The 23,292-nt window shown below is 45.2% G+C and overlaps 1 protein-coding gene across 1 annotated transcript in view; it reads right to left on the minus strand.

The window, feature by feature from the left end:
• The window catches only part of DNAAF4 (dynein axonemal assembly factor 4), a 261,399-nt gene extending 258,490 nt beyond the window's left edge, over positions 1 to 2,909 (minus strand). The window contains exon 1 of the mRNA XM_086959015.1: positions 2,754 to 2,909. Within this exon, the coding sequence (XP_086815141.1) occupies positions 2,754 to 2,876 (123 nt within the window). The 5' untranslated portion in view covers positions 2,877 to 2,909. The remainder of the gene's footprint in view (positions 1 to 2,753) is intronic.
• Positions 2,910 to 23,292: the final 20,383 nt, after the last annotated feature.

The raw sequence follows: 23,292 nt of genomic DNA on the forward strand, positions 1-23,292 counted from the left end.
CGCGATGCGTCGGTATTGATTCAAGAAGTTCGGTCGAAGTTCGGTTTAAATGGAGCCACTTAGCGGTATCTGTGTTGTAGTTGAGCTTCTCAGTCGGGACCTCAGATCCATGGGCATCATGGTGGAACCTCGTAGTCAGGTCGATGAGCCAACGTCAAGCCACACAGGGATGTCCTTGGATCGACACTGCGTCAGCGGGGACTGTGTCAGTTCTGATCGCCACAGTGGTGACGATGCGTCAATTTTTGCAGAAACAGCTGCAGAACCCACTTCCAATGCCCAAGACTGGAGGCGGAACTTCAGGCAAGGGTAAGACTCACAGATGGCAGAGTAGTTCAGCAGGACCAGCAGAGATGCAAGAAATATTTTGTGAGTCTGAGATTTTAGAGAACAGGAGGAAAGCCAGTAAGCCCTTGGAAATACCTTGGTTCAAGGATGTAAAGAGCAGTTGCAGTCCCTCTCACTTCCAGGCAAGAAGCAGCAGGCCAACACACCAGAGCAGGTAGCAAAGTAGCAGTCCCTCTACAGCACAGCAATCAGCAGGCAGCTGGCCAACACAGCAATGTAGATAGCAAAGAGGCTGTCCCTCCTACAATACAGCAGCTCTTCCTACCGGGGACAATGTCCTTGGTTCCAGCAAAGTTCTGATGTAATGGTGTCAGTGGTCCAGTACGTATACCCACATGTGCCTTTGAAGTGGGGGAGACTTCAAAGAGACCTTTGAAAATCGCAGGTGCCTTTCCTGCCCTGGTTGTAGACTCACTACAGGAGGGTATGCAGCTCTTTGTGTGGGGACAGGCACAGCCCTATTTAGTTGCAAGTATCAACTCCTTCCTCCAGTCTACCTCAGAAAGGCCCATCAAACTGGTCATGTGCCATCAGGATGCAAATGTCACACCCCTTCTCTCTTTGCATGAATGTCTAGAGGGAATGCACAAAGCCCAGCTGTCACTCAACCCAGACGTGTATTCAGAAACAGGCAGAGGCACAGAATGGTTAAAGTAAGAAAATGACAACATTTTCAGACTCACAATTTAAAATCCAACTTCACCATAAATGGGATTTTAAATTGTGAGTCTAAAGACATCCAAATCTCTATATCCCGGTTGGAAATTACACTTAAAAGATGTTTTAAGATAATCCCAAGGTAAATCACGGGAGAGCTAGGTCTTGCAGTAGTGAAAAATAAATTTTGCAGTTTTTCACTAATAGGACATGTGTAACTTAAAAGTACATGTCCTAACTTTTTTAAATATACTGCACCCTGCCCATAGGGCTGCCTCGGCGTGACATATATATATAATAAAAGGGATGGTTTGGGCCTGGCAAGTAGGTTAACTAGCCAGGTCGAAATGGCAGTTTAAAACTGTACACACAGGCTCTGCAGTGGCAGGCCTGAGCCCTGTTTAAAGGGCTACTGAGTGGGTGGCACAATCAGTGCAGCAGGTCCACTAGTAGTATTTTATTTAATTTACAGTCCCTGGCCGCATATAGTGCACTCTACTAGGGACGTATAAGTAAATTAAATATGCCAATTGTGGATAAGTCAATGTCACCATGTTTTAAGCACCGAGCATATGCACTTTAGCACTGGTTAGCAGTGGTATAGTGCCCATAATCCTAAAACCAGCAAAAATGAAGTCAGCAAAACAAGAAGTCAGAAGGCAAAATGTTAGGGGAAACTACGGCAAGGATGTTAGGTCTAACACATACCCCCCGGAATCGCCTACTATAAACTGCGATGGAAACAAACAATAATCTGATTTAACCAAACTCTTTTATAAATTTTTCTTTTAATGTAATTTACAAAGAAACTTTTTATTGACACATTTTGTAGCAACGGTTTTAAGTAACTACACTATTAAAAACAAACTTGCAAACTTGACCAATGTTAGACATGTTAGTTTGAATAAAGATAATAAAAACGCACATACTTTTAATGTATAAATGTAGTTTTGGTTTTTAGATAAAGAATAAAAGATATGCGTATGTATCGGTTACAGTTTTTCTCACGTGTAATAAGTTTTTACATTGTTTTCGTTTAGATGATTGTAAGTCTATGTTCACTTGTTTTTCACTCTACAACAGGATTGACTCTTTACTAGACAATAGGTTGATCCTTTCTTTTTTATTTTTGTTGCGCTGTCATTTTGCATACAATTATTTTTACATTTAGATCATTGAAAAGAGGATTGTTCAGTGTCAGACTTTCCTGAAAAGCAATCTTAGGCTTTGTTTTTTGCAGTTTTATATAGCTCGAACTACATCCGAAGGTAGTGAGGCAATTTTCCATGAGCACCAGTTACATTATACAAGATTATATTGCTGGAAGTATTATCCCCACCCCACCCCCAACACCCTCCCTGAAATGTGGCACTAGTTGCGCCCGATCGTAACTTTAACTTGATATCCCCTTGTATAATACCAGTGTTGGAAAGCGCTCTGAATCCTTCGAGCCATGTCCGCGCAATATATAAAATTGCTAAAATAAAAATGTGTACAACTCGTGACAACGTTTAGTTAAACCGTCGGCTGAATTTGAGCGTGCTAAACTTCAAGAGGAGGGCTTAAGGATATGCAACGCTTTAGCATCACGGAGCTCGAGTTAATTACAGGAGCCACATTTCACCTGTCAGGAAAGACGCTGTCTTTGACCTGCCTGTGTCCGCCTATTTCTCAGGAGGTGTCTACCTCTTCCCTTCTGTCTGCGACTGTGCGTGGCTGCTTTCATACCACAGCAGCGAGACTCTCACCTTCAGGTAGTCCTCGGTGCATACGACGTCGGCTTTCCCAGCTCTGACGCCTTTTAGAGGCACAGATATATAAACCACGGAATCCGTCTGCTCCCACGAGTGATCTTTCACGACCAAAGGCATCTTGAGACACTCGGAGCAGCTTACGCTCCGTTGCTAAGCACGCTTTCTTCTGTTACTAACGAGGGCCACCCCGTTTCCGGTTTACCTTAGCTGGGCTTCCGGGCCTGCCGCAAATAGATCGGACATATTGGAAAAGTGAAGGAGTTTGAACTGGAGTACTCAGGCTCGTTATATACAGTTCTAGTGAACTATACGACCCAGGGCTGGAAATGAGACAAATGTACTGCAGCAGAGACCATTAAGAGAGGGCCACGGTGTGGCAGTGGAAAGGGGGTGAATTTATGAGGGACTTCGGTCACGAAAAGCGACTTTGGCTGTCGACCTACACATTATTTCTTGGAAAATACGACTTAAAGAAATTGGCAACAAGAACAAACATGAAAATAAATCTGTAGATTAAACAGTCACAAAGAGAGTGCCTTTCAAAAAAGCTTGCGTGGTTAAAGCACCTGCTGCAGAAATCCTTGTGTAGGGTTAATGTATTTCTTTAAGGAATTGTTATTTGTTTTGCTCGTGCCGCAGCACGTGGTATGTATGTTCATTGCCATGTATACAGTCCTGCCAAGCGTCACGCAACACGTGTGACGCTCACGCATTTGAGTGCAGTGATCCGCATCACTGCACTGAAATGCATATGTCACGCATTTTGCACCTGCCAGGCGAGCCACCAACGGCGCCTGTCACTGGCAAATGGTGCGGCTGCGGCGCAGCGGCCAGCACGGCTCATAACTCACTCAGCAGGGGCCGGGATGCCTGCCCTCTCAGTCCGATAGTGCAGCCAATGAATGATCATCACGTCACCAGGGGGGCCGGGATAAATCCGAATGTGCTGCGGTAGAGTGCCGTCACGTCCGGACAGGAACAGGAAGTTAGGAAAGCGGCGGGGATATCTGAGAGTGAGAGTGCATGCTGCCTGCTGCTCACTCACAGCCTCACATGGCAGGCCGGGCCGGCCGCCGCGACCGCATTGGGTCCGGCCGCATGATCGATTGCGGCCGCCTGAACAGTTGTCATTCCTTAGCAGCCTGTAGCACCACCCAGCCAGGTCCAAGCGCACTCCAGCCTCAGGGGGATCCTAGGCTTCAGCTCCAATCTGAGACTCAGTCGTATACCGGGTGCACACCAGCAGCGCCCGAGCTGTGTCTCCAGGGCTCTCCCGTATTTGCAGCTACTTGGCACACGATATCATGGGAGCTTGCCCCGGGCTGCGATGTCGTCAGAGCAGGCCTCAATGGCGACGTGGCCACTACATAAAGTGCGCGGGGCCAGTCAGCACCTCACCACATGCCAGCCTGTTGTTTCTGTTTGGAAGCCACCGGCTCCTGCACACTGAGGTGAGCAAAAACTTCAAGAAATGTTAAAAAATAATGTTTTATTATTTTGTGTTTGAAATTGTTTTATATACTTGACGTAATTATTTTCGTGATTTGCACATGTGCGACGATATTCTGTTTGAAATTGCCGCGGTGACGTTGCAGCGGCCAGGTATGGACCCATTGCTGTGGCTTGCAGCCTCGGAACTTAGTGAGTGCAGCCGGCGAGTGTGTTAATTAAATTAGCTTTTTAGTGGCAGCACGCTATCTACTGCCTGCATTGCGGGTCGGATAATTAGGTAGCGTTTTTCTGCCCAGGCTTTTTTTATTTTACGCTCTTTTGATCTGAAGCAAAACATAACAGCCCCCTCCGGACGAGCTTCAAAAAGCTCACTTAGCGCAGCTCTGTTAACCTCTGTCTCTTCTACCGGAACTCTTTCTCCGTATTCCACCTCTTATGCAGCGTCCTCCTGAAGCCGTCTCCAACATCATCCTTTTTTTGTGGGCGCCCTCTTCCTCCTATTCTCTCATTTTTACACTTCCGGTTTTAAAGTGGCTGAGAAGAAGCAGGAGCTTCTTTAGTGTTTGCGGGTGTTTGTTTACTTGGGTTTTTTGTCTGTCTTCACTGCTAATTCTCCTCCTATAGGAAGCATTGTGTCGTGAGAAGTCGTCTGGATCATGGATTTGTCAGCGTTTGTTTGAGGCTACCTCAGTCCTCATATCGTGACATTCTGCTGTGTGCAGCTCCTCATTTCATCCTGCTAAGATCTCTAAAATGAATACCCTTTCATTCTTCCGAGACAGATTAAACAAATACCGCAGTGTGTGCATGGATGCCATTTATTGGCACTGTCCTTGCGACCCTTAGCATCCGCGGGGTCATGGGGCCAAAATGAGAAAGAATGCCTGGGTATTGCGTTAGAAATATGGCCTTGCTGTGCAATTCAGTCACGCCCTTCATTAATACATTGTATTTGCTGCAATAGTGTTAGAGCAATAAAGAATGTAAAGCAAATGCATTTAGTATTTTAAAAAGAAATCGGAACTGCTTCTACTACTCTTTATTCAAGGAAATACAGCTGTCCCACGTACACTCAAAAACACAAACAAATATTTAAGCTGCAGGGTAACATAAAGCACCAGTAAAAATTCAAAGGACTAAAGTGCAGTGGAGCATTTGCATATTGTAAGAGTAAGTATCCACATTAAAATACATCACACTGAAGAATAAAGAATGTCAAACTTGCCAACATTGTATGCATTTATGCTTGGTAAAAATGTATGTAGAAACCCCAGTCCAAACCAGCAATGGTCTTCCAAAACAGGTGCACAATAGAGGGTTTTTTAGTTAATTGTTGTTGGTAACGGAGCGGAGTACATGAAGATCGGCTGATTTGACAATGATTACACAATACTCATAAGTGAAGAGACCGACCACGCTTATAACACTGAGGTTTCCATATTCTATGTAGGGCAATGTATTCTTAGGGCAAGATCTTAGCGCTACCTTGCTCAAATGGGTGTCATTTCATATATTTATGTGTTTCCCTAGTCTTCGTTACTTAATTTTGCGCACGAGAAAGTGTCACTCATAGTTCTTGAAATGTCACTCATAATTACACTGAAGTTATGAAAATGTCACACATGGCAATCTGAAACCTTGGCAGCTAGGTGTATAATGTTTTCATTCAAGTGTAGATTCTCCTTCCATCAGTTGCTCTCTTTCACTGCAAGTCAGTTGACTGCAGAGCTCTTGAGAGAAGAACTGAAGGAAGGCTGGATCTGTCGATGTTCAACTCATGAATAAAACTTCTTCAACTAATCCTCTGAGCAGTTACTTAACAAATTTGGTGACAAGGACAAGAGAACATCAACATTTCAAAAAGAGTGTCTCAATATTTTATTATTGAGGATGGCCTTATTCATGATGACAAGAAAAGTTCTGAAAGTGTGGTTCAGGAAAATTCTAGTGATGTTGGTAATTCTGCCAAAGAATCTTTCAGTGCTGATGGATATCTACACCCCGCTGTTGAATATTCCTTTGCGAACAGCAGCACGGTTGATACTAATGTTGGCACTGGGATATCTGGAACAGCAGTTGATGCTAATATCAATTTGGATTCTACCAGAACTCAAGGAGGTAGTGGAATGGTATTAATACTGGATTTGGTGCAAATACTGCATTTGGTGAAAAGGAAAATATGGATTCTATAACAGAAGTCACAGAAAGCAATAACGTTGTTGTTAGTGACCGTTCAGTACGTACTCACACAAAACCCAAGTGGTTAAAAGATTTTGTTTGGGACAATGAAGAAAATGTATATATAGTATTTTTTTTTTTTTTTGTATATATTAAGGAGAAAGATGTATTGTATTTCTTTAAGGAATTGTTATTTGTTTTGCTCGTGCCGCAGCACGTGGTATGTTTGTTCATTGCCATGTATAATGTTTTCATTCAAGTGTAGATTCTACTTCCATCAGTTGCTCTCTTTCACTGCGAGTCAGTTGACTGCAGAGCTCTTGCGAGAAGAACTGAAGGAAGGCTGGATCTGTCGATGTTCAACTCATGAATAAAACTTCTTCAACTAATCCTCTGAGCAGTTACTTAACAGTTAATAACGGTTAGATAATTGGTGGTTAATGCACTTCCACTAGAGACCTGTATTTGTCTAGTCACAGTTTTGACTCAAAGTGACATGGAGGATTGATGTGGCAACTGCAAAGCCCATTGTTTAAGAGGCAGATCCCAGATTTGTATTTTTTTTTATAGCTAGCTCAGTGGGTTGATGCTATTGTCTCAGAGATCCTTCTGTTGCTTGTAATTTTTTAGTTAAAGTCCTTCTAACTGCGCATAGTTTTTTGTTGCTGATTTAAATAGCGCAAACTCGACCCAAAGGTATTGTAACGCTTTAAATGTGCACCAGTTATGTTACACAAGGACACATTTATTTTTTGGTATGTACCGGAGATTAAGTGATTTGCCCAGAATTACAGGAAGCTGAGCCGACGTGGAGGCTTGAACCTGCTTTCCCAGCTCCGATCGGCAGCTCTGGCCGTAAGGCCACAACCTCTCCCCGATAATGAGCTATTAGTCATCATACCCGCATTTTCACACTGACACTTATTGTCACGCATTTCAGAGCTTTATGAGAACACCACTGTTAAGGTTGCAAGTTGCTCTTTCCCCTTTAAGAGCAACCTGTCATTTGCGCGTTACCATTGTATACATCTCGAGCGTGTCTTCGCGCTCTGTTATTGTTCAAGTGCCCTCTCGCTGTCATGTCTTCCTCGTAACTGCCTTCAACTGTTTTCTATGCAGTTACGACAAGGACGCTGCAGCTGTCGGTTGTGGGCTTCTTATATCTGAACCTGTCTTCATGAATAAACACTTAATTCCTAAGTGCAACGTTTCCTGTGCATTGTTTCTCTTCGTATATTTGGCGACGAAGGATTTGTTTCGCCCACCGACCGATAATAAAAACATTTTTGGATTTACCTGCAAATGTGCCTAGCCTTTGCCTGATCCGGACGACGTACAACGCTCAATACAAGTGAAGGGAGTTCAAGACCCACCCCTGACGTCGTGACGGCTTCCTCCCACGTGTACCGGAGGTGTTTAGTTAACTCTTTCCAGGTATTTGGGCGTGATTAAGCTCCGGAGGAGGGAAGGAGTTGTTGCCTAGCAACGCGGCAACGGATCGTCGTTTCTCTGTCTAAGAGACAATTTATCAAGAATTCAGTCCCGGTTTTTACGCGAGGACGATTTAAGTGGTAAGATTTGCCTGCTCTTCGGTGACAGGCACACCATTTCCTAATTTATCTACTTTATTGTTTACTTAAAAGGATCAAACGAGTGAAACAAGCCTAAAATTTGATGAGATTTTTTGTAATAAGATTGGTAACATAAAAAGGTTTGAGCATTTAATCAAGTTCAAGGAAAATGCATCTCCAATTGTACATAAAGTCAGGTCTATTACTCTTAGTGTGAGGCAAGATCTCAAAGCTCTGCTTGACAAACTTTGCAAGGAGGGTGTCATTACGGCCACAGACTAGTCGAAATGGGAAGTCCGATTGTTATCGTTAAAAAAAAAGACTATTGAGATCCGTCTATGTGTGGATCTTCGCACCCTTAATAAGAATATCATTGTTGACTGCCACCACCTACCCAAGGTGCAGGATTTGTTGGCAAATTTGGGAGGTGCAAAAGTATTTTCTTTATTGGATCTTAGATCGGCGTACCACCAGATACCGCTTGCCGCAGAGAGTCAAGACCTTACCACCTTTATCACACCCTTTGGTGCTTTCAAGTACTTACGCATGCCATTTGGTCTTGCCTCTGCTGCAAGCGTGTTCCAGAAATTTATGGATACCATTCTGAAAGGTATCTCTGGGGTACAAGCTTTTCAAGACGATGTTCTCATATTTGCGAAATCCGCAAGAGAACACAATCTCATCTTGGAAAATGTTTTATCTGCATTCAAGAATGTTGGAATTACTCTCAGGAAAGAAAAATGTAGATTCCAGGTCAATCAGCTAAACTATCTTGGTCACTGTATCACAAAAGATGGCATCAAACTCAAAGATTCCCTTATCTCTGCCATTAGAGACACTGTTCCCCCCAAGAATAAAGACACTCTTAGATCATTTCTTGGACTCTGCGAGTACTATTCTCGTTTAATCCAAGGATATTCTTTGATGGTCCAGCCGTTGAGGGAATTGTTGTGCAAGGGCAAGGCCTTTGTTTGGTCTGATGAAGTTCAGAGGGCTTTCTCTGAAATCAGAATGTTAATTACTTCTGCACCCATTTTGTCACCTTTTACCCCTGGGCAACCTTGTTGTTTGACTGTTGATGCCAGCCAATTGGGCCTAGGTGCTGTTTTATCTCAGCATTTTGACAACAAAGAACACACCATTGCATATGCTTCGCGGTCCTTGTTGTCCTCTGAGAAAAATTACAGTACAATTGAGAAAGAGGCATTGGGTTGCACCTGGGCAGTTGAGAAATTCAAAACTTTTCTTTGGGGGACTCACTTTTTAATTTTTACAGAACATAAGCCTCTTATTTTCATGCTAAATGGTAACGGTACAGGTAAGGCTTCAGCTAGGCTGGTTAGGAATCTATCCAAATTGCATGAGTACAATTTTTCTATTAAGTACTTACCTGGTGGCAAGAATGGTCGGGCAGATTGCCTCTCGAGGATGCCTATTGATGAGGCATCATCTACTGTGCAGTATGAAGTGGAGTGTGTGGTAGCCCTTGTTGATGGCATGTTGCATGATAATTCTCCGTTGTCTAAGGATTCGTGGATATCTGAGCTTGCTGAAGACACTCTTCTTCCAAGTGTTATGTCTTATGTCAGATCAGGTTGGCCACATGAGAGGAATCTCCCTGCAAATGTTACACCTTTTGCGCAGGTCTCTGATGAGTTATCTATTGTCTGTGGGTGTTTATTTCACCATGATTCTTTGGTTCCTCCTTTCAAGCTCAGGTATCTACTGTTCAAGAAGAGTCATGAAGGACATATGGGTGTGTCTGTCACTATTCGGAATTTAAAACAATTTTATTGGTGGCCAGGTCTTGATTCTCAGGTGAAGATGTGGATCTCTGATTGCAACACCTGTCTGATCTCTGATAAACATTGGCGAACCTTTGAACCTAATATCCATATGATCCCACTACCTGACTCGCATTGGGAAAAGGTTGCTTTGGGTTTTGCGGGCCATTTGAGCTCTTTCCTGTGAATAAGAGACATCTATTAGTGTTGATTGATTATTTTTCAAAATGGGTGTATTTTGAGTTTGTTTCAGTTCCGGATACTAATGCTGTTATCAAATTTTTGAAAAATATTTTGGATATTGAAGGTCCTCCTAGACTTGTTGTTACAGATAATGGCACTCAATTCAAATCTCATCAAATGCAAAAATTTGTTCAGAGCTTACAGATCAAGCATCTCACTGTTGCACTCTATTCTCCTTCATCAAACGGTCTTGTTGAACTTATGAATAGATTTTTGAAGGAAGGAGTTCAGACTGCTTTGTCTGCTGGTTTTCAGGTGGAGGAATTTTTGAGGCAAAAACTTTGGGCTTACCATAACACTCCTCACAGCACTACAGGTGTCTCTCCATTCAAAATGCTGCGTAACAGAGTGGCAATTTCGAACCTTTGTCCTCATTGGGTAAATGAGATGACTAATAACAATGTTTCTCATGAAAATGATTTGCTGAAAATCAAGGAGGTTGTTAAGTCTAGATATGATGCAGTTTCTTTGTATCGTTGTGATACTAGAAATGCTAAGGACATTTTGCTTTCTGTTGAGGATTGGGTTTTAATTAAAAAACCTAGCAGAGTTAAAAAAGGGGAGTCTAAATTCACTTTGCCAGTTAAAGTTATACAAGTGTCTAAAACTGCTGCTTTGTTAAAAGGAAGGGGGTGGTGGAATAGGAGGTGTTTGGTCAAAATTACCAAGGATCAAGCATTAAAGATAATTTCTACCAAAAAAAAGGGGTTTTATGATTCTGACTTAGATGGGTCAAACTCTGGTATGGATTTCTGTCTTGACAATTTATCTTTGACTAATGTTGACAGGAATTCTGATTCATGTACAGATTCAATGTCAAACGATTGTTCTCCTGCTGTAATTCGAAGTTCATCTACATGTTGTAATTCTCCACTGGCTATGCAATCACCGTCTGATATTTGCTCTTCACCTGTGGTCTCTCAAAGGTCACATCGCAATGTTTCTGTTCCTCAGAAATTCAAGGATTTTTTTTATGTAAACACTTTCTTTATGTGATAGATTTTTCATTTTGTTATATTGCATTGTTTAAACCTTTCTAGTGTCATTTATATTTTTATTCTGATTGTTATTTATTCCTTGTTTTTTTATTTGTTTAATAAAGGGGATGGTGTTAAGGTTGCAAGTTGCTCTTTCCCCTTTAAGAGCAACTTGTCACTTGCGCGTTACCATTGTATACATCTCGAGCGTGTCTTCGCGCTCTGTTATTGTTCAAGTGCCCTCTCGCTGTCATGTCTTCCTCGTAACTGCCTTCAACTGTTTTCTAGGCAGTTACGACGAGGACGCTGCAGCTGTCGGTTGTGGGCTTCTTATATCTGAACCTGTCTTCATGAATAAACACTTAATTCCTAAGTGCAATGTTTCCTGTGCATTGTTTCTCTTCTTACAACCACCACAACATTGCTCAGAATGTGCCAATGCTAGCAATCTATAATAAAGTGTGTTGCCAGTGTGTGCTCAATGTGTAGTGAGCCACCCGGCCACTGCACCACATTGTTGCACCAACAACTCCGTGGGCCGGGCTCGGACCAGGGAGTATAAATAAACAGTGACGTCAGCGCACATGGCTGACGGCGCGGAGCTAGCATTCGACTCACTGTGTCCCCTCCGCAGCGAAGTTAGGCCACCCACTCCACGCGGTCTCTAGAAGTCGGCTGATAACCCCCAGCCGCACGCCCCTGATAGCCAACCCAGTGTATGGCCCCATCACACAATGCACAATATGCATTAAGCTGCTGCCTGCATGATGGATGGTGTCACAAGTTGGTCAGAGTGGTTACAGCATGGACGCTGTGCTGGCTGCTATGTCATCACTTCTGCCACTTGAGCTGCAAAGTGAGGGCTTATGGGGGTGGTGACCATAGGTCGTCCACCCCCGGGCAGCTTCGGGCGATTGTGCAGGACAGCCTTTTAGGTTAGCGGCCAGTGGCCCTTTTTACGATGGGGGCAGGGTTTTTAGTGTCGTTGGGGAAATTTTTTTAATCTGCGCCATTTGACGCTGTGGTCATTAGGGGTAAGATGTGCTTTTGCTTTTGCCCTCCCTCCCCTTTTTTGTCTGATTGTTTTTTAATTATATATATTTTCGCTTTCTGGGGGTCTGCAGTTTTGGTGCTTTTAGGTTGTCACTTAGGATAGGTGGCAGAAAGGAAGGAGCTTGCCAAAGACCAGAAGTATTGAGGACATTGCAGGGTAGGCTTTTGCAGAGGGGACACAGGGGGAGAGAGTTGAGTCACGTGTGAAAGTGGCCGGATGAAAGGATGGGGAAGATTGGAATTAGATGAATTTGTTTGGGGGATTATTATTGTTGGGGGGTGGCTTAAGGGTGGGGGGTTAGGTTTGTTCATTGTATTAGTGAGGCATGAATTTAATTCTGTAAATGTTAATAAGTTTCAAAACTGCATATATGTCCCAATAAAGAAGCCTTTTACTATACTCTGGTCTAGTTGCTGTGCCATCTCTCCCAATGGCTAATTTTAAAGACTGAACCAAATGGAAGACCACCTTCCCAGTATAGTGAGAGTTACCCTGGCCCTGTTGTGAGTGTCGCAGAGAAAGTGAACCTTCCAAAAGCTGAATTAAACTAAGTTTCTGACTTCAAGAGGCATCGTGCTCTCGTGCTCGGGATGGAAACAATCTCCTTAAGAAGGAAACAACCCTGGTAATCATGGAGTCTCTGTCAACAGGGCCAAGGCAAGTTAGTCTACTTATTGGTCAAGTTTGGGGGACCTAAAACACCCTGCTATTAGGGCTCTCACTTTTATGCACAGGAAATTGAGTCTTTGAAGGAACCTATTCCTCCCCTTCTCCCTTCACCTCCAACCTGATTAACCAGAAGAATCAAAGCTTTAGGGACACAACAAAAAAAAATATACCACAACCTTAATTCGAGAACAAACACGCAGATAAAGGTCAGATATAAATTCTATTTTTTTCTAAGGTTATTGTGTGAGGAAGAGGCCCATGAAAGGTAAACAAGGCAGAGTATTACACTCTTCTTGAAGAAGAAGAGTATAGAGGGTCCATAACACCTAAAACAACATAAAAGAGACAATAAACAACTATACCAATACTCGTTCCTTAATCTTACATTGTCCAGCCACTGGCACACAGGGCATAGAGGATGTGCTAGAAAGAATCGTTCTAAAGCATGTGTGGAGAAGTGTTTCACTAGGAGAGAGAGAGAGAGAGTGTTTCACTAGGAGAGAGAGAGGATGGTGGCGGCTGAATGGATAGAAGGCTCCAGGAGCCTGGTGGTATAGAGTGCTATAGGAGTCTGATCAGAGAAATTTATTTATTTAATTTATTTAATGGTTTTATAAAGCGCGTAGTAACTCAAAGAGCATCCCAGCGCTGACCTGCTTCTCCAAGGGTTTCAGCCGTCTGATGAAATTATATCTGCGGGAAAAGGAGGGTCTTTAAGATTTTTCTGAACTGCACTGTATAATTTTTAATAAATTGAGAGGTGCATCATGATTAATTTTCCATAATTTGTCAAACATAGGAGATGGAAATGTCACACATTAGCACATTCCAAACTTAGAAATGTCACACATGAGCAGACTTAAAACTTGGCAGCAATGTCATCACTCATACCAATACATAAACAGTCTTAAATTGCATGCATATCGCTTTCAGACAAGAGTTGAGCAAAGTCAAAAACATGTCTCCAAATCATAGATTCTCTAAAGTGCTTGTGAAATGATAAACTGGGTGCTTCTATCCATTGCACTTGCCTCTAGACGTTAGGCTACAGATGCACCCAGCCAGGACAATACATGAACTAAAAAGTCTGATGGCCCTTTAAATGTAAAAGATACACAAATGATGAACTAAATGCAGAAAAAATCAAACATTCACCTTCAGTCAAGAGAACTGGTTTAAATCTATTGTTCTTTTGCTCACCATGCCACCCCAGTTTAGGCCCAGCCATATGCAAATCACTCTTGACCCTGCTCCTCACGGGAACAGTCCAGCCCGAACTGCCAAGCCAAGACCTCGCTGGACCATAAACAAGCATCCTGGGACCAGGCTAGCTTGAATCCGTGGCACAGTGAACCCATTGTAGTGTTGGACCTTCGGCCCACATAGAGGGGGTATTGACTGAAGCAGACACAAGGTACTCTGGTGTAGTAACTGTCCTCGACCCCGTGCACCCGGACTCCTTTATTAACAGGGTGCCTGACTGGTGACACCCTTGGTGGGTTGATGTAAGGTGTGTTACACTTGAGGGCAGAACACTAGAACGTGTCTAGCTAGACACAACATCCCCCCCACCTTAGTAAAAAGAGAACAAAGGTCCAACCTGGAAGAAAGGTAAACAAACATTAAATAGCACTGATTGAGTTTCGTCAGGCCGTCAGCCAGGCATCACTGGAGCTTTGGACTGCATGGCAATGATGTTTTGGTTGTCCTTGGCGAAGTGCTTTAGACTGGCCTCACAGTGTCGGAGTCTTTGTACAGAGTCCAGCGTCAGTGCCTTTGGAGCTGTGGTGAGGTCTACTCTGGAGGATCTCTACGGGGAGGCCTTCCAGTTTTCGACTGCGACCTCCTTGCATTCTGTGTGTGACGCGGAGCTGCTGCCCAGATATTTCTCCCGTCCGATCTCCCATACCACGAGAACTCCGCTGAGGCCCCTTGCATTTCCACATGACCACGTGGGCCGTGCGGGCCTTTGCGTAGGACGCGCTTGGGGTCGCTGCAGAACTTCCCACAAGACCATGGTCTAGTCTTGTGTGGTGTGTCTTCCAGAGGCCGGGTGCGCTCTACTTCGGTATGCTGTAGGTTGATGGGGGCACACACAAACGGTTACTGGGTGGCCCGCTCATGGAACTCCAGTTATCTGGAGTGTGTGGATTTGCATTGGTGGTGTTATGCCCCTTGGTGGTGAAGATGAACGGTGGCTGTTTCTCAGTTGGGCAGCAGGCGGCGATCTGTTGTCTTGGGTGAGTTTGTGGAGCGAGAAGGACTGGAGGGGCTTCGCAGCTTGCCTTAATTTTTGCTGATGTTGTCTTTGCCTGTGTCGTCTGCAGTGAGACACAGGGATGTTGTCTGATTTATCCTGTCGGTGTTCGGGACTGACTGGTCGCGCGGGAAGCATTGGAGAGATGCTCGCATCGCGCTGGCGGCTTACATTTGGTTCTCCTTGTTGGGCTGTCTCCAGGGACGTTGGTCTGGCTTCAGGACTGGACGATCTCACTGGGACACTTTGGAGAGAAACTCGGTTCGCGCTAGCTGCGACTTCCAGTGAGGTCTTCTCCATGGGCTGTCTCCCAGGGCATCGGTCCGGCTGGTGACTGTCTGGTGTCTCTGGGTGTGCTCCTGTAGTGTAGTCCCTATATCCCTAATAGGCTCTGTGCATTGGAATAACATACACTATAGATTTGACATAGGAACAATGTCAGTATGTCTCTATCGAGTATATTAAACTTAATTGTGTGTGCCAGCTAACTCAGAGGTCACTAGAAACTTTCTCAAATAAAAAAGAAGGGATTAGTCTCTGACAACCGCATAAACATGACAACTTTGTTTCCCTTAGAGTCGGAACAATATCTTCAGAGTCGTGGAAACAATAGATAACTAGTTCACTCAGTCAATCGTGCATGCTTTGTTTCTACATAGTTTCAATAAAAGGGGTTTATTGAACAGTCTTATTTCTCATGCAAGAGATATGAACTGCTACAATTGTTAGACAGAATGCAAATTATAATGCATACAGCGTAAACAGTAATATAAAACTATACTGTAATAGCATTGTCTGTTGCTATGACATATATAAAAATACATACATAAATAACACAGGCTAAAATACTCAACCGGTGCTTCTAAAATACTCCTACTCCAGTGTACCTAACCTAGGTCTAGTACAAAGTAGGTGCTGCCTTAGCATAAGTTTTAGTTCTGCCAAGATTTGCCAAAGGTTTCTCTAGGTTTTAATCAGCTCCATGCCTTAGAATGAGAGAGGTTGGTATCTCTTTCCCGGGACTCGATTTCCCAACACCCCGCAAGGGGAGTCAGAAACACTGGAGCTGGATTCTCCGCAGGAGGATGACAGCTTCTAGTCAGTGTGTCAGCTGGGGAGTTGGCTTCCTACGGTACTTGCTGTGGTGAGCTGCGTCGTGCAAGTAGGTAGTCGAACTGCACCGAACCACACCGTGCTTAGTCATAGCAAGTGAAGGTATATTTATTCCTTGAAGGTGTTTAGGAATGCCAGTATTGACGTAAGAGTCGGCATATGAACGTCATGAATGAACCCCTAAGGAATAGATGTTCATGCATAATAAATGAGTTCTTGGAGAAATCAATATCCAAGCAAGGGGAAGTCCCTAGCGGCTTAAGAGTCTGGTTTTCCAAGAACTCGTTGTGACGTAGATGAACTGATGGAAGTAGCCATGCCTGCATTTGGGTAGCATGGACAATGCCTAAATAAGGACTGGATTTCAATGCCTATATAAGGGCAATGTGAAATGTACCTATATAAGGGCATGAATCGGGAAATTCATACAGAATCTAAATTGATACACAACACTCCTCTAGTGTTGGTACAAGTCTTCTGCCCTGCTCCTTTCCTACTGCCCGCCTGTGGTAGTTGTTTGCCTTGTGGCGCTGTGCCACTGTTCCTTCTCTCTCCGTGGAGTGGCATTGTGTCAATCTCTTCTCTCTTATTCGACCAGGATCTCACTTAGGGTGGCGTTCTGCCGCGTATCACGTGTTGGTGTCACATGGACTTTGCTGGGCACCCAGACTGTCTCACCCTTCTTGTGAGCCTGTCTCAGGTTTGTCCTGTCGGTAGGACTTGTACTTCCCCTTGAGAAACTGTCATTGGATGGTCTCATCTTTCCTGTGGATGTGTCTCGGAACTGTCCTGTCAGTAGGACTTGTACTTCCCCTTGGGAACTTTCATCGGACGGTCTCATCTTTCCTGTGGACCCCTCTCAGAACTGTCCTGTCAGTAGGACTTGTACTTCCCTTGGAAACTTTCAGTGGACGGTCTCATCTTTCCTGTGGACCCGTCTTGGATCTGTCCTGTTAGTAGGACTTGTACTTCCTCTTGGGAATTTCCGTTGGCACCACCATTTGTTCGGGGATACTGCAGTGGTTCTCCTTGATGCCTTCTGCATGCCTCCTTCTCTTTGAGGAGGTTTTGCACTCCTGGGCGCTTGCCCATGCAGTCATGCTGCTGGATGCGTCTGTCACACACCTCGGACCTGGCGCTCTTCAACCCTCTTTGGGGTAGCCGTGATCCTGGTGGTCTGTCCAGCCACCTCTTTGACCTCTTCCTGGTCACTCCTGCTTGGCGTGCTGCCGACTGCACCTTTGGTTTTCTCCACTGGATGCGTTTGCTACATATTTTGTTCAGTCTTCTGTTCCTGAGACTGTAGCAGCTGTTCCTGTGCTGCTGCGTACTTGCTTGCTGTTGTATGTTCCTCTTCACCCTCTACGCATGGAGTCGCCTCTCTTTTTGCAGACTTTGTATGCCCTGGCAGTCTTTATTGTGATCTCACTATGTTGCACAGTCTTTCTTTAGCGCTCTCCTCCCATCACTTGTGAGGCTTTCTCTAGCACTGTGCCCTGTGGGAGCTTCATCTAGCACAAAGACACCACTGCAGTAGGGGCTGCTTTGTCGCCTCTTGCTGTCACTCGGTCCTTTCCACTTTTGTCTCAATTGTTCTTTGTTGTAGTAGCATGTAGACTGGCTTTCCCTGCACTCTCCTTTAGCACTGTTTGAGCTACCTTTGAAAGACTTGTCCCCTCAGCAGCTTCCCCACGCTGCCGATTTTTGATCAGCTCTTTCTTAGATGCGGTCCTGTCAACAGCCAGCAGGTGGCATTGCCTCTTTAAACTTCAATACTCTGGCATCGGCGCTTTAAGAATCCCACTCAGTTTTTCAGGCTGTTAGCATCGCAAAGCTCCTCTGGCGCGCCGATCGGACATTTCTTGGGGAGCACGCTGCCTGCTTGCCTCAGCAGAACCTCCTTCTTCACAGCAGTGTGTAGTAAGTAGGTCCACGAAAGAAGTTGATTCCAAGATGTATTTATTCATAAGAGAGAACAACTTAACATCCACAGCAGAGAGAGCAGCAATAACGATCTTCTTCCCACAGTAGCCAACCTTCCTCTGACCATATTCTACAGACATGCAACAGTGACCTCACAGATTCTAAATGACCCAACCATAGAATACCACACACCTCCCCCCTTTTGAAGAAAAAAAAAAACAGGAAAAAGAGAGAAAAAAAAAGTTAAAAACGAACATTTAACTCGTGAACTCTTACGTGAAAGGCCAACACTTTGATTGCAATCAGTGGAAATACTGTTAGAAAAATCATCATGTACAGAATTCTCAGGAATATTGTCATCGGTTACATTTTCATGAAGAACAGTGTTATCAGACATATTAACATTAGTTGCATCTTCATGAATGTTATCTTCACACGGAGAAAGATTATCAAAGGCTTCATGAGTACCAGAAAGTTCGAAATCATTATCAACAATTTGCAGATTACCAGAAGACGCTAAATTAGAATGTTGTTAAGAAGACCTTAAGTCGTTAGATTTGCAAATTGAAATGCGTCTAAAGTTCCAGATCTTGCCACCCTCAACTTTAACAGCCTTACTAAAAACTTCAGTAACCTTAACTGGGTTGGACCATCTGGAAGCCCCCTTACGAATTTGTCCCCCAAACTTCACTCTCACAAGATCCCCAACATTTAATTTAGAAGAATTAGCTTTCAGTACAGAATTATGAGACATTTTCACTTGGTACTTATGATAGAATTCACTTTTCGATGCCCTAATTACCCTATGATGACGTGCGAGTTAGCATCATATGACTAACTAATGCAGTTCGTATATGCACTTATGCTGAATTCATATTCTTACTTATTGCTTATATTCAAATGTATGCGTGACCATATTAGTTTCTTAGCTTAGCCTGTGTGCCACCATTTTGTGTAACTCTCTGTGCCTGCGGGCTCTGCTCGCTCATGCCCCTCCCGCAGGAATACAGAAATATACTAAGACAGCAGTTTTCGTTTCTCGGCTTACTGTGGCCGAAACTAACACGCCTCGTTATCTGTAATGTTCTCATGCCCAGAGACGCAGAAGCCTAGCTCCATGGCCTTGAGCAGAGATAATAATGTATCCCTTGCAGGTGCAGATGCCTGCTGTATGAGAGCATTGTCCACTGGTCTGAAGCTCGGTAACTTTCCACAAGGGGTGTACCCCATTTACTGTATTGCATTATAATGTATTGCTGTGATGCAGAGAGTCAGTCCTCTCGTTCGCACTCCTAGGAGTGAGGTCGGACAGGGCCCTCTCATATGAGTGTTGTTTGGCCTAATAAAGACTTTTGTTTATACTTCTCCACTGTCCGGCTGACTTCCTATAAGGTAATTATAGGTGAGTGCTGTAAGTCACTCCTGTGGATTTGAGCCACGCTTATCAGATGGCGCCCGAATAGGGACCCCGCGATAAGGATCTTTCTCACCCGTAAGTAAGTAGCAGAAGACCGGGGACCCGCTGGTCGGCACGGTGGGCCCGGGATCCCATTTGATGCCGAGCTTGGTTCTCGCAGCGCTGCCCCACCCTGCTGATCGGGAGAGGTCCCGGTTCGGATCTTACGCCGGGGTCCAGAAGGCGGAACTTGAAGTTGACCGTGTTGGTCCTGGCAGCCGGAGGTGGAGAACGGTAGAGGTCGGTGCCGCCTACGGAAGGTGAGTGGTCCACCTGTGATTGCTGCAAGAACGGGAGTGTTCCGAGAGACTAGAGTGTCTCTGATGGTTTGAGGAGCCGGTGTGCTCCTGGGGCTAGCGTGCTCCGGGGAACTCAGAGTACGAGTTGGTGCTCTGACAGACTTGACGGGGTTGGGGACGTATTTCGAGGTAATTGTTTGTAGCGATCCGACCGAATGGTACTGTGGTGAAGGCGTGGCTCATTGTGGGTAGACTCTGGTGCGCTTACCCTGAACTCCTAGTGTGGTGATTCAGTGGAGGTGTGATCCGGGTTTCCCGCGGTAAAGTGCGCAGCGATCCATAGTGCCGCACGGGTGGCGGATCTGTTCCCCGTCCTCAGAACAGTTAGCGTACTGTTCGGTCTGCGGTAGAGTCCAGGTTCCCCAGGACTTGGTCGACGGGCCTTGTCCCATTTGGTAACACGTGTTTGGCGATATTGTATATGTGTACGTGGTTCTCTGATGTCCGTCTATATGTTTGTGTGTGAATGAACTCGAGTTGTGATTCAAGATAAAAGTAGTCAGTGGAGAAGTGCTACTTTTACGTCAAAGTAAAGATGCCGTGTTTTAGCAAGTTACGATGTTTTGGATGCTGTTGTCGACCCTCAGATACTAGACTGGCCGAGAGCCAACCTGCACCCCCTGAAGGGACACCGAGTTTTGATATGTATGTTAAACATGGACTGGTCCCGATCTTGTTTGGTACTTTGTGGCATCGGTACACTGCTGATAATGTGGATTTACAATGGCCTTTGACGGGTTCTTTTGATGAAGCTAAGTTGGATTATTTGCAAGACAAACTGTTTGCTAGGCGTAGCCGCCAGAGTATGTTCGACTCTTTGCGAGTGTGGCAGAAAGAGGCCAGGAAACGTAAGATGCGAGAGGAGAAAGAGGAGTATAAAAAGTCCACCCAGACTATGGCGCAGAAAGCGAAGGAACAGGTGGGGAATGAGAATGCACTACGCATGGAGCGCGCAGATAGACTTTGTAGGTTGAAGGAAAATAAAAGTTACGTAGTGAGAGAGGACGACCCAGATGAGATGGAGGACATTTTGAATGCCCGACCCCCTCCCCCTTATGCCCCGCAGCCCTTGTACCCCTCCTTGCCACTCTCGGCCCCTAGTAGTGTTGTTCCGGGTCCTTTAGCGAGTGCCCCCCAACAATCCCTGCCCTCGACACCCCTCGTTTCTCTACTCCAGACCACTTCACCTGCCCCCTCACCATTTTCTTTAGCACTCCCTACTGTTTCAGCTAGTACCACCCCCAGTCAGGAGATGCTAACACCGAGTCGCGGCGCAGGTAGCGGATTGTTTTCACAGGTACGGAAGCTGCTAACACGCTCTACAGTTGGTTTAGATGAAAAAAGTATGGTGGCTAATCAGGCATGCCAATGGGCCAGGAATAATATTTATTCGTTCGAAGATATTTGGTCCACCATGAAAGATTTTGAGCCCTTGATGCAGCAGCACGCTTTGTGGCACATGTCTAATGTATTGATACCGCTATGGGAGCAGGGATATGGAGGTGTGGCTCCGGCGGTTTTACGGGATATACAGGCTGGAGCGTACAGAACGAACACGGGGGTGAAGGAAGTGATGAGTAGTCTGCGCGCGCTATTGCAATACAGGAATGAATTGCCCTCTGTTGGTACACCCCACTTCCCAGGTCTCCACCCAATGCGAGAGGTGCACCCTATTTTTCATCCCGAGGTCCCCGAGTTGTTAGACCCGGTTACGAGGGCTGTTACAAGGAACAGAATTGATGCGCATTTTCAGGAGCAATGGGTGTATACGCCATGGAAGAGAAGTGAGGTGTTATCATTGAAGGCTCAGCTGCCGGATTCCAGAAAGAATCCGACCGCCTATTACAAAGAGCTTACGGAAGCGGCGTCTTCTACGGTGATGACGTTAGCCGATGTTGAATTGTTTTTCGGGCTTTTGGTCCCGGTTGATGTGTGGCGGCAGGTGAAAGGTACGGATCATAGGGAGGAACTGGGAGGTACATGGCAGGAGTTACAGGATTGGGATAAGGAGCGTAAGCCAGGGGAGAAGCCGAAGGCTGAAATATTAGCTTTACCGGGGCGCATAATAAAGTATATGCACTCCCTTATTCCCCCGAAAAAGGTAGATTGGGACAAGTTGACGGCTTGCAAGCAGAAAAAGGATGAGGCGGTCTCAGATTTCTTTACGAGGTTTGAGGAAACGTTCATGGATTTTAGTGGACAGGATGTGTCACAGGATGGAGGGTTACGACTCTTTGTTAACAGGTTTGTCACAAATTTATTGCCTGAAATATCAGCTAGACTGCAAGCGTCGGAGAGCACGTGGACGACGTCCTCTCCTTCGGGAATACTAAGTATGGCGCAATATTACGAACACAGGGAAAATGAGAACAAGGACAAGCAGGAAAAGAAGGCTAAGGATTTGAAGACGAGGGTTTTGTTGCAGCAAGTGGCAAGAGGCAGGGGAAGAGGTGCGGCGCTGAGTCGCGGAGGTGGTTTTGGGAGAGGTGAGAGTAGGGAAAGGCTGGGACCGAACCAGTGCGCCAAGTGTAAGCAGGAAGGGCATTGGTGGCGAGACTGCCCGCTGCTCCAGTCAGGTACCGGTCCAGGAAGAGGACGAGGACGAGGTAGTGGTGATTTTGGGAGACAGGCTGCGCGATCAGAAGGAGGCGGGAGACCGGGAGGCAATTACTTTGACAACGGGACAGATAGACAACAGTCACAGAGGAGCGGGGGCCAGCATTACAACGATGATTACTCGGTGGACGATTTGACAGGGTTCTCCCACAACTAGGACAGCGTAGGACAGAGCATGGGACCAGTACTTATGGAAGTTGATCAGAGGGGACCTTATGTCGAAGCCGACTTACTGGGGTCTCAACAGAAATTTCTAGTGGATACGGGTGCAATGAAAAGTTCAGTGGCTCGTTCTCGGGTCCCAGGGGCGGCTCTGTCTGGCAAGAATAACATATCCGTGGGTTTCGCAGGAACTCCGGTGATTAGCCCCATTTCTAAACCTCTCACGTTAACGATTGGTCCTTTTACTGTTGATTCACCGTTTTTATTGACATCAAATTGTGGAGAAAATTTGTTGGGTTTAGATTTATTGAAGAGATTGCATGCCACCATTTATTGTTCTCCGGATGGCGTGTACCTTACTCTAGGCCCGAATGTTGCCCGCCCACTACAGTGCTTTTCAAAAGACGACCCGCTGCCACCCGAGTTCCGAGGCATACCCGACAGCTTGTGGGCTGTCAGTGATAATGATGTAGGGAAAATGGATATTGCCCCGGTGACAATAAGAGTGAAGGTGGGAGCCAAATTGCCCAGAATTCCACAATACAGAATACCTAGGGAGGGTGAGAAGGCCTTGTTACAAATAATTCAAGATTTAATACAGTCTGGAGTAGTGGAAGAGACTGATTCGAATATATGTAACAGTCCTATTTTGCCTATACTTAAAAGACGGTCACCTGATGCTACTGATAATACACCTGATGTTTATAGATTTGTGATTGATTTGCGGCAAGTAAATAGAGTAGTGGAGCCACAATATCCGGTGGTCTCGAACATCACTA

Source organism: Lissotriton vulgaris, chromosome 2_1, assembly GCF_964263255.1.
Source record: "Lissotriton vulgaris chromosome 2_1, aLisVul1.2, whole genome shotgun sequence".
Lineage (NCBI taxonomy): Eukaryota > Metazoa > Chordata > Amphibia > Caudata > Salamandridae > Lissotriton > Lissotriton vulgaris.